This window comes from Lissotriton helveticus, chromosome 3_1 (assembly GCF_964261635.1).
Source record: "Lissotriton helveticus chromosome 3_1, aLisHel1.1, whole genome shotgun sequence".
Classification (NCBI taxonomy): domain Eukaryota; kingdom Metazoa; phylum Chordata; class Amphibia; order Caudata; family Salamandridae; genus Lissotriton; species Lissotriton helveticus.
The window spans coordinates 1,046,049,669-1,046,061,802 of NC_136061.1; the positions used below are offsets into that span (position 1 = coordinate 1,046,049,669).

General features: G+C 47.7%; 1 protein-coding gene across 5 annotated transcripts in view; it reads right to left on the minus strand.

Moving 5' to 3' along the window:
- Window positions 1-12,134, minus strand: part of UBR3 (ubiquitin protein ligase E3 component n-recognin 3) — a 1,992,321-nt gene that overhangs the window by 1,092,077 nt on the left and 888,110 nt on the right. For all 5 annotated transcript variants that reach the window (XM_078681592.1, XM_078681591.1, XM_078681590.1 and 2 more), the window contains one exon: window positions 10,068-10,164. In XM_078681592.1, the coding sequence (XP_078537718.1) occupies window positions 10,068-10,164 (97 nt within the window). The remainder of the gene's footprint in view (window positions 1-10,067; window positions 10,165-12,134) is intronic.

A 12,134-nucleotide genomic window follows, 5' to 3' on the forward strand; every position in this document is an offset into this window, starting at 1 on the left:
GGAGGCGGCTGGGAGCATGAGGAATCTACAGGCAGATATTGTATCCACCAGAAAAAGCGTTACCGAAGATAAGTAACTTGTTCTTCTGATGGATACTTCTGCCTGTGGATTCCTCACCTTTTGAATAGATTCCCAAAGCCGTACCTCTCCCGGAGAAGGGTGTCCACCTGACTAGACCAAAAAATCTTGCAAAACAGAACAAGCAAAATGGCCATCCCTCCTGACCTCAGAATCCAAGCAGTAATGCGTTGCAAAGGTGTGGAGGGAGGCCCAAGTTGCTGCTTTACATATATCAAGCACAGGAACACCTCTAGCCAAAGCAGAAGAAGTAGACTTAGCTCTTGTAGAATGAGCTCGTATACCTTCAGGTGGTTCTTTCTTAGCCACGGCGTAGCAAATCTTGATACACAAGATAATCCACCTGGAAATCGTTCTCTTGTGCACTGCTTTGCCTTTCATTCTTCCAACATAGCCCACAAAGAGCTGATCGTCCAGTCTTAGATCACTAGTCCGATCCAAATAGAAGCCGATAGCTCTTTTAGGGTCCAAACGATGCAGTCTCTCATCCTCCTTGGAAGGGTGAGGGGAGGATAAAAAGTGGGCAAAGTAATAGATTGTCCCATGTGAAAAGGGGAAACCACTTTGGGAAGGAAAGCAGCCCTGGTTCTTAAAACCAACCTATCTGCATGAACAGTCAGAAAAGGAGGTCTGGAACTAAGAGCCTGAAGCTCACTTACCCTCCTAGCCGAGGTAATGGCAATCAAGAAGACCGTTTTAAAAGTAAGAAGCCTCCATGGGCAAGAGTGAAGAGGCTTAAATGGCGAACCCATTAAAAACGTAAGAACTCAAGTCAAATCCCACTGTGGCATAATATATGGAGTTGGAGGAAACTTATTTGTAAGGCCCTTAATGAACCTCATGACAATGGGGGACTTAAATAAGGATGGCTGATCTGGCAGACAATAAAAGGCCAATAAGGCCGATAAATAACCTTTGACAGTCGCTACAGCACAACCTTGCTGTGCCAAAGAAAGAGAAAACTCCAATATATTAGACAGACGGGCCTTAAGAGGGTCTATGTCTCTCTCTCTCCACACCACTTTACAAATCTGGACCATCGGGAAGAGTAAACAGATTTAGTGGAGTGTCGTCTGGATGATAAAATAACGTCCACTATCTCTGGCGGGAGAGAGAAAGAACTCAGGTTACCCCGTTCAATCTCCAGGCATGAAGGTGTAGGCTCTGGGGGTGGGGGTGTAGAACCTACCCATGCGACTGCGAGAGGAGGTCTGCCCTGAGAGGGAGACGGAGCGGAGGGTGCAATGAGAGGTGAAGCAGGTCTGTGTCCACACCCTTCTTGGCCAGTCCGGGGCGATCAATATAACTTGGGCCCGGTCTTGGCGAATCTTCCTCAGAACCCAAGGAATCAAGGGTATGGGAGGAAACGCGTAAAGGAGTTGAGAGCTCTAATCTACCTGAAACGCGTCCCCCAATGCTCCCCTCATCGGACGCTGGAGACTGCAGAACATCGGGCAGTGTGCGTTCTCGTGATTAGCAAACAGGTCCAACCGAGGAGACCCCCCCATCTGAAAGATGTGATGGCCAACCTACGGATGAAGCCGCCACTCGTGATCGGCTGAGTAGCGCAGACTGAGCCTGTCCGCACGAACATTTAACACTCCGGCCAGATGATTTGCAAACACACAAATCTGAAGACCCTGAGCCCAGGACCAGAGTCGCAGAGCCTCTCGGCAGAGACGGAACAAACCTACTCCTCCCTGTTTGTTGATATACCACATCGAGGTGGTGTTGTCCATCAGGACCTTAACCGACTGACCACGAAGGGAAGGGAGAAAGGCCTTGAGCGCCAAACGTATCGCCCGCAGTTCCAACAGGTTGATGTGAAGCAACCTTTCCTCTGGAGACCAAAGACCCTTGATCTCCAGATCCCCCAGATGAGCACCCCACACTAGAGAGGAGGCATCTGTGATCACTGTGGCCACCGGCAGAGGAGACTGAAAGGGCTTTCCTTGCGACAGGTTGCCCTGTACACTCCACCAAGATAGATCCGCTGCAGTTTCTCTGGAGATTTTTATTTTCTCCCCGAGATCTCCGTTGCACTGATACCACTGCCTGCGGAGGCACCACTGGAGTGCCCTCATACGCCAGCGTACATGGTTGACCAACAGAATGCAGGTAGCAAACAGACCAAGCAGGCGAAGAACCTTAAGGACTAGAACAACCGCTCCATCGCGAAACAAAGAAATCATTTCCTGTATGTAGAGAATTCGCTGTGGAGGCGGGTATGCTCCACACAGTTGTGTCCAGTATTGCCCCCTATAAACAGGCTGCGCTGAGAAGGCACCAGGTGAGATTTGGGTACATTTATCGAGAAACCCAATCTGAACAACAGCCGAGTTGTCACTTGCAAGTGGTGCGAAACTAACTCTGGAGACTCTGCTTTGAGTAGCCAGTCGTCCAGGTAGGGGAAAACAGGCACCCACAACCTTCTGAGATGAGCTGCTACCACTGCCATCACCTTTGTAAAGACTCGAGGTGCTGAAGTAAGACCGAACGGAAGAACCGCAAACTGGTAGTGTTGCAACCCTACCGTGAACCGGAGATACTTTCGATGCGACTTCAGAATGGGAAGATGAAAGTACGCATCCTGCCGATCGATGGACACCATCCAGTCTTCCTGTTGCGGCGCAAGAAGAACCTGTGCTAGGGTCAACATTTTGAACTTCTCCTGCCTGAGGTAAAGGTTAAAAATCCTGAGGTCCAAGATAGGTCTCAAACGACCATCCCTTTTGGGAATCAGAAAATACCGGGAGTAGCAACTCTGACCCCTTTCCTGCTCCGGAACCACTTCTATTGCACCTTTTTGAAGCAAAAAGCAAGAACCTCCTGCTGTAAAAGCAGCAAATGGTCCTCTAAGCACCCACCCTGGCGAGGAGGGTAAGGAGGAGGTAACTCTAAAAAGGGAAGGGCGTACCCATTCTCTACAAGATTCAAGACCCAACGATCAGAAGTGATCAGTCTCCACTCTTGTAGAAAGTGGGACACCCGACCCCCAACCGGACCAACATGCTCTAGGATGGGAAATCTAGAGCTGCTTTCCTGATGTACCAACAATGGTGGGAGGGGAGGTGGAGGAGGAGGAAGAGGATGGTTGACGATTTGCTCCTCTGATACCTCTTTTATTCCTTCCCCTGTATGATTTGTACAAAGGATTTTGTTATTGACTCTGCTGAGACTGTTGTCGTCCACGAAAGGAAGCAGATCTTCCAAACCCTCTATATCTTTTATATCCATAGCCTCTTGACTGCACCTGGAGGCCTAAAGATCTTGCCGTAGCCCTGCTGTCTGTGAAACGTTCTAAAGCAGAGTCAGCTTTAGAACCAAAGAGTCTTGAACCGTCAAATGGAAGATCCAACAATGTAGCCTGAACATCAGCAGAAAAGCCTGAAGATCAAAGCCAGGCTTGCCTCCTTATTGTTACAGATTAACCCATAACACGTGCCACAGAGTCAGCAGTATCCATGCCTGATTGAATTACCTGACGTGCTGCAGCTTGTGAGTCTGATAGGACCTCTAAAAAGTTAGCATGATCTTTTCAGGCAAATTAGGAGCCAATTGGACACCAGAGTCCATTAATGCGTGTACATATCTACCTAAAAGGAAAGTCACATTCGTAGATTTTAATGCCATACTGGCAGAGGAGAATACCTTCTTTGCTGCTTGCTCCATTTTCTTTGAATCTCTATCACCTAGCATAGTTAGAAATGCGCCAGAAGATTGCTTTGAACAAGAGGCTTGTATAACTAGACTCTCAGGTGTTGGGTGAGAAGACAAAAACGCTGGATCACTAGGAGCAGGCCTGTATCTCCTTGATATAGATCTTGACACAGCCGGAGCAGATAAAGGTTTTTGCAAAACTTCTAAAATTGGCTCTGTTAAAGCTTCTGTAAAAGGAAGCAGAGGTTCAGAAGATGAAGGATTGTTTAAAACTTCTGTTAAAATGTTAGACTTCACTTCTGCAGTTGGAAGCTTAATACCCAACAAATCTGCTGCCTTCTTTATCACCACATGGTAAGGTGCTACATCTTGAATTACATCACTAGGTGCAGAGGGCAGGCTATACTCAGGAGAAGTATCAAGTCCACTTGCCTCCTGAAGACCATCAAACTCATCCACAGACTGTAATCTCACCTTCTTCCTGCTCTTGTAGATACTCCTGCTCTTCAAGCAATCTTTGCGTCTCTCTCCTGGAGCGATGCTTAGGCAACGGCGTCGGTGGAGCCGTACGACGCGTCGGAGAAAACAAGTGCGGCGTCGCTGGAGTAACCTCGGCTTCGTTCCTCGACGTCGATCGATCTCACTGCGGAGCCGGATCACCTACAGATGGCGTCCGCGGAGCCGGAGTAGAGGTCCTCAGCGTTGGGAAATGCCAAGCCAGAGCCGACGGCATAAAAGGCCTAAAAGGTGCCTGGGGATATAATTGAGACACACCCAGGTTGTAATCGAATGGACCCACGGGGCCAGAAGGCGCGCCGGATGGAGTCGTGGCTCTGGCAAACAAGCCAAACACTGCATTTAAAAAATGCGTTTAAACCGCCCCTGGAGCAGGAAAAGGAGGATAAGGATCCGTACCTTCCTGGTGTGGGATCACCTGAGGTCGAGACGGAGCCTGCGGAGTCGGTGACAGCGTCCGCCCAGGTGAAGTCTCACGGATTGGAGAGGTCTCCTCAGGATGAACAGGCGACGTCGCTGGAGCTGGAGAATCTCCATGATGTGAAGAAACATCTGAAATTGGAGTCACCGGCTTTGGAGAGGACACCGGCGTCGCCTTAAGAGATGGAGAGGGAGAAGGAGAAATATAATCTTTTCTTTGAGATCACTCAGCTGGAGACATCGATCTCGACGCGACCTCTTCTTCGACATCGAGACCCTAGACTTCGAAAAACGATGGCTTGAGGCGTGTCTCTTCTTGGACCTCTTATATTTCTTCGACCTCGAGGTATGCGAAGATGAAGACTTCTCCCTCTTCTTACCTCTCTTCTCCTTCTTTGCTTTGGCCATAAACAGCTTGGCCTCCCGTTCCTTGACCGCCTTGAGGGTTCATTTTCCTACAACTTCTACATTCCTCGACGTCATGGTCCGAGGAAAGGCACCAAAGGCAATCATCTTGTAGGTCTGTAATAGACATGTGTCCACCACATTCCCTACAAGGTTTGAAACCTGTTTTCCTCGAAGTAGCCATTCTGAAAAGGGTAACAGGTACAAAGATACAAAGTTTTTTCTCTCTGAAAACTGAGAGCCCTAGAAAATACATTGGCGTCGACAACTCGAAAAAAAGTGAACTGACGTCATCATGCCGACGAGGTCCTTTTATGGCTCCGGTGACGTCACGCGATGCCGCGTGCGGAGCCGGTCCATTGTGACGTCCTCATCGGCGTGGGGAGAGCTAGGAAAGAATTTCCCGAGGAATGCTGGCGCAGGGGGTATTTAAAAGGTGAGGAATCCACAGGCAGATATTGTATCCACCAGAAAAAGCGTTACCGAAGGTAAGTAACTTGTTCTTTTTGTACGATGGTGATGCCACTTCTGTGTCTGTTGGTACAGTTGTGGTGCTTAATCTTGTAATCGGTAGATGTTGCAGTGGCGATGCCGGGGCCAAGGCAGGGTGAGCCAGGTCTCTGTAATGAAGGTCACGTCGGGGACGAGGGTTGAGATTGTGTCCCAGACTTCAGTGACTTGTTTACAGAGCAATCTACAGTTAATCAATAGGCAGCTGAGTTGTTCTTTGGCGGTCTCGGCCACCGAGGCTGACGTGGTGCTGGTTGCAGAAGTATCCATCAGAAGAATCAATCACTTGCAACACCACAGATGACGAAACCACGCCTATCATGGTATACATGAACTCCCAACTGCTCACAGACGACAAAACCACCATCAAAGGCACCCTAGTTTACAGAACGCCGAGACCACGAACCAGCCTCAGCGACGCCATCACAGAGTTTATCACCCCCTCGCCATTGAATCCAAACTCTAAGTCTTCCTGGGAGACATCAACTTCCACTTATAAAGCCCCACTAACATCACCTCAACCAACCTCCTGAAAAGACTGGACAACATCGGCCACAAGCAGCTGGACATAGCAGGACAAAATCTGGACCCCATCTTCATGTGCAGCAACAGAATCAGATACAACCACACCACAGAACTCACCTGATCGGACTACTCCAACGTACACTTCACCCTAGCCGGGTCTCCCCGCACCATCCTCAACTGTCACAGCACTCCCTTCCACAGCTCGACCACGATCACTCAACAGCAATGGACCAACGCCCTCAGCATCACACAACCCAACGTCACCACCCAACTGAACCTGCAGTAGAGAACTTCAACACCTGGATCACCAGCGGGCACCGATTGGGTCACTCCCACCAAACCAGCTAGAACACACACAGCCTCAAAATAAGCCAAGTGGTAAACCCCAGAACTCATCACGACAAAGCACAGATGCAAAGAACTGGAAAGAAAATGTTGGACCAATAGGAACAATACTGACCGAGCCACTTTCAAGTCGGCCCTCAACAACTACCACTCCCAGATCAAAGCTGCAAAAAAGAGGCCCTGGCACATAAGAAAGAGACCAGTGTAAACCACACCAAGGAACTCTTCATAATCATCAGAGACTTCACCTGTTCGTCAGCCACCGAAAACTGGATTCCTCTCATCACAGGAACTCTTGTCATGTAGTTCCTACTAATCCGCAAGATCTGCATGTTTGTTGGACAACATAAACTAGGGACTCAGTGCCTAGATTGATTCCGGACTCCCCCACAGGATATGTTGGCCTATGGACCAGCTAAGCTCACAGTGCCACTGTAAGCCCCCCTAACTTAAACAGGGAGCGAATGGTTTCTGGCAGCCACTGAGCATGACAACATTGACCGCTCAGGGATTGTGAAAACAGATCAGTACCTTTCACTCTGTCACTCGTGCTTACTTGTGCTCAGAGGAATATACAGAAAACACAGTGGGACTTTTTCAATATATTTGCTGAACCAACGTTATTCTTCTATAGAATACATATGCTGCGATAATCAGTAGACAGAAGCAGAGGAAAGTGATCACAAGCACCAAAAGCGTAAATAGTAGATACAGTTCTACCATGGAGCTAAAATACTGTATATATGCAGGCATATAAACAAGGTAGTAATCTGGCGTACTCCTACTATGAAAAACTCTACTCTGAATGTACCTAGAGTGTGAGTAGGTGTGAGGCCAAGAAGCCCCGCTAGGGACTAACCAACCCCATTACCTGGTGAGAGATAATGTAGGAGCACGTCTTGGTCAAGAAACAGGACATCCCTTCATGGAGATGTCAGACCACTGCGTGGTAAAGTCTCAGCATGCAACCCTCGGAGTCAGCTGAAGTGCCTACTCTGCTAATCTATCAGGAAGCTCATTGTTAGTAACTGAAAGCAGCCTTACAATGTACTTGTAGATTAGTGATAATAAGGATATGTAGATAGTCCTGTCGCCCCGTGGATGAAGGTAGGACGACATTTGTACATAGGGCGTAAAGAGGCTGAGTACATGATTGATGTTCAAGGCATTGTGATAACTTTGTGCGCAGCTAGATGGGTAAATAATGCAGTTTCAGAGAAACTAATCCAGGATTGTCGTGCATGAAAATATGTGCAAATGTTCACAGCTGAATTGTTATTGTGAGGACAATGTAAGAAGTAAGCTGCTTCGCTACATGGGCCTAGCTCGGAAATACAACACTCTGGGATACCCTCGCTGACCACTTCCACAATAAAATAGCAGCCATCTACAGAAACTTTGATCCCCAACCCACCAACCTCCTCAGCATCCCATCGACAACTAGCGCTGACCACCCGCTCACCGCATGGAACAACTCAGCAAATCGAACACAATTACTCAAATGAACACCATCCACTTGGAAGCCCCCACCGACCCTTTCCCCCACCCACTTTTTAACCTTGGCAGAGATGAGATCATCCACTAGCTCACCACAATCCTAAACGCCTCTATCACCACAGTCACCTTTCTCGACCCCTGGAAACATGTAGAGGTGAGACCCTTCCTCAAGAATCCTTCTGCAAACCCCAAGCGAGCTCCAGAACTACTGTCCTATCTCAATGCGCCCATTTCCCGCCAAAGTCCTGGAGAAGGCCATCAACCTCCAACTCACCAAACACATGGAGAGAAACAACCTGCTGAACCCTTCCCAATAAGGTTTCAGAACCAATTACAGCACCAAGACAGCCTTGATCGCCGCTAACTGACGACATCCACACCCTACTGAACAGAAAAGAATCAGCCACACTGATCCTGCTCAACCTCTCTGCAGCCTTCGACATAGTCTCCCACCACACACTCATCGATCGACTGTGCCAGATCGGAATCACAGACAAAACGCTCAGATGGATGGTATCCTTACTCACGGGGCACACCCTGTGAATCAGTTTCCCTCCCTACACCTCACAACTCAAGCACACCATCTGCAGTGTCCCTCAAGGCTATTACCTCAGTCCAACCCTCTTCAACAGCTACATGACACCACCCAGCAGACATTGTCAGAACCCACAACATTAACATTATCTCTTATGTCAATGATACCCAGCTCGTCCTCTTGCCTAAGCAGACCCCACCTCGACAGAGACCAACTTCCACAACTGTAGGAAGAACGTCTCAGCCTGGATGAAGAACAACTGCTTGATGAACAAAGCTGAAGTTCTTGTCTTCCGCAGGCACACCTACCTCTGAAATGACTCCTTGGTGGCCATTGGAACTCAGACCCACACCCACTCCGTAAGACCACCACACGCAAACTCTGCATCATCCTAGACAACGAACGCTCCATAAAACGTCAGGTAAACACTGTATCCTCAGCATGCTTCCACATGCTCCGCAAAGTCTTTAAGTGGATCCCCATCAGCACCAGGAAAACGATGAGACAGGCCCTCATCACTAGCTGGCTGGACTATGGCAACACACTCTATGCAGGCACCACCACCAACCTCATGAAAATACTCCAGAATGCAGCAGCCAGACTGTTCCTCAAACTACCCAAGAGGACCCACTTCACCCACCACCTGAAACATCTCCACTGGCTCACCAACCAGAAATGAAGCAAATTCAAGCTTCTAGCTCACACCTACACAAAGCCCTCCACAACCTAGGACCTGTCTACATAAACAGCCACCTGAATTTCCAACTTCCTCCCAGAAACCTCCGCTTCGCTCACCTCGAACAGATACCATGCATCTGCCACTGCCGCACCGGAAGTCACCTTAGAACACCCTTACCCTTCACCTGCACACCTCACCCTTGTTGACTCACTTCAGGAAGGACTCAAGACCTGGCTCTTCGACCGATACCTGCAGCATAGCGCCTGGATACCCTCTCGGGTGATTAGCCATGCTTTATAAGTACCACTTGATTGATTGATTGTACTGCCAAGCAGGGGTCATTCATGCTCCAATAGCAATATACAGGGATCAATAAATTTTGCAACTGAGCTTTACATACGGAACTGGACTGCAAAGTTGGTCAATGAAACACAGCTGAACCACTTCCCTGTTATAAAAGAATGTGTCCGTTTGCAACATAAGATGTAAGAACCAGCAAATTTTACACATTCAGTAACAAAAGTGAAGGATAAATGCATACCAATTTACCAAATCATGAAGCATGGCTAAACCAAATGATATGATGCCAGGTTTAGCAGGGAATATTGTGAAGTGTAATCCAGAACATCAAGACCACCAGACTTAATGATTCCCCTTAATTTAACATACAAGGCATCCACAGCAATGAGTGCTAAATCAAACATTAGAGTGAGCCTAATATTGTGCCACATTCTTTAATGTCAAGCTGCAGAATGGTCATTGATCTAAAGTAGCTGCAGACTGAGCAATACATTCATGATGTTCTATTTTGTATGAAAAAAATCTGATTAACAAGTTCCAAAAGTAAAACAAAGATATATATTAGCATAAGCAAAGTGCAGTAAAATAAATACTTACAAAGCAGCATATCGGTCCATTGCAGACTGAACATCTCTGCGGTAAACTGTCCGAAGAATAACCATCACTGGATCAAATTCTGTATCCCAGACCTCAGCTGTTAAAACAAATAGAAGCAGTTAACTTGATTATTTTGCTATCGTGATGTAAATGTACCTCCTTACAAGTTTAATTATGAAGCTTTTTATGGTTCAAATGTGTTTTATTGATTTTCAGAAGAGAAAAAAGATGCTAAACAGAACAAATCCACCTTCACCTACATCCATAGGCCGGCAAGGAAGTAGAAACATGTAGTAGTGCATGATGAGGATGAGGGTGGCAAGGTAAAGGGGGTGGCGAGTAAGCTATAACTTGTGAGACACAAAGGGGAATGAATAGGGGGGTTTCAGCCTCCTTCGAAAGCATAGGTTACAGTGCAGTCACAATTGCGGGCAGAGCACGCAGGTCAAGAGGTGGCAGTAGATCCTCCAAACAGGTCGTGATATGCTTAGGTAAGGTAGAGTACTCTCAGATATCTCAGAGATGTGAGTTCTCGAAATTCTTGGGAAAGATATTGTGAACATGGCCCTCATGTCTTAGTAAAGAGGGGTCATTTGTGTTCAACCACTGTAGTTAACTTTTCTATACCCAATAGATCCCAGAGTCTGTATTACCATTCCATTTTTGTTTGGATAGTGTCAGTGTCCCATTTAGCCTGAATGACCCACTTAGCCGCACATAAGGCAAGGGTGGGGAGGGCCCGACCTCAAACCGAGTGCAGGGGATATGTAAGTGCATCAGGGAGACCCAGGAGTATAAAGCTGGGGAACCTTGGTAAATCTGTGTCGTACATCTGATTGATGTCCATCAGAACCTCATTCCAGAAACTGTGCAGCGTAGGGCAGTGCCAAAGATGTGCGTCAGCATCCCAGTCTGCCCACATTGTAGACGACTGTCAGTCCCCCCCAGGTTTCCACTTGCCTATCTAGCAGGCAGGTAGTACCAGTAGTGCACAACCTTTAATAATTGTTATTGGCCTTGGCACTACAAGCTGAAGTACAAGCCCAATGTAAAACGTCTGCCCATTCTTTAGTAGTAATGGAGCATCCGCAAACCAGCTCCCATCATTGCTGTGCCGAGGATACAGCTGTGCTTAGAAGAGTGTTAAGGAATGTATATATGTCAGACAGAAAACATTAGGTCTGTATCCCGAGTGATGAGCCATTTCTCGAAAGGTGTTAGTAGGTGACAAGCATTCGGTCTCACATGAGTTTGCATTATCCAGTGTCCTATAGCAAGGTATTATCAGTGGACACTCGGGGAGAGGCCACTGTCTGGTTGGAGCTGTGCAAAGCCCAAAACTCCATGCTCGTCATAGATATAGCCCACTTTTTTACATCCATCAACTAGCCATTGAAGGAACTATGTGTCCTATATTGCTGATGGGAAGTCCGGGTTCCCCAAAACAGATGTTTGTGGTGATATGGGTGTAGATAAGCACTTTGTAAGTTGCACCCTGTCCCACATGCCCACCGTCACCCAGAGTACTGGGGAGATACAGACTCGCCACATGACTGTGTCATTTAGGGAGTCAGGGTATCTTCCAAATGTGGATCACGGTTATCACTTGGTCAATAAAGCACCAGTGTTTTTCAGTCTTGGCCGATGACACCTCTACCATGTAGCGAAGTTGTGCAGCCTGATATCAACAGTTTAAGAGTGGAATTCCCAGGCCCCCTCTGTCTTGGGCCAGCAGGCTTGCTTCCTCGCTACGCAGCCCTTTTTCTTCCCCCAAACATATGATTCTACTAGTTTCTGCATCTTCTAGAATGTGTGGAGGGGGTTGAAGTGGCAGTGTTTGCATCACAAAGTGTTTTGGGTAGATGTGAAATTTTTATTGCTGCCAGTCATCCCAGCCAGGAGAGAGTACCTCCTGTCCCGACTGCAGGTCCAACAGGGTGGAGGATGGGAGCACCGGGTAATTGGGTTTGGCTGTCTTCTCTAGTCTAGAGTGGATTAGAAGACTCAGGTAAGAGAAATGCCATGTGTGGCCCATGCTAAGGGGAAATCGCTGGGCAAGGTGCTGAT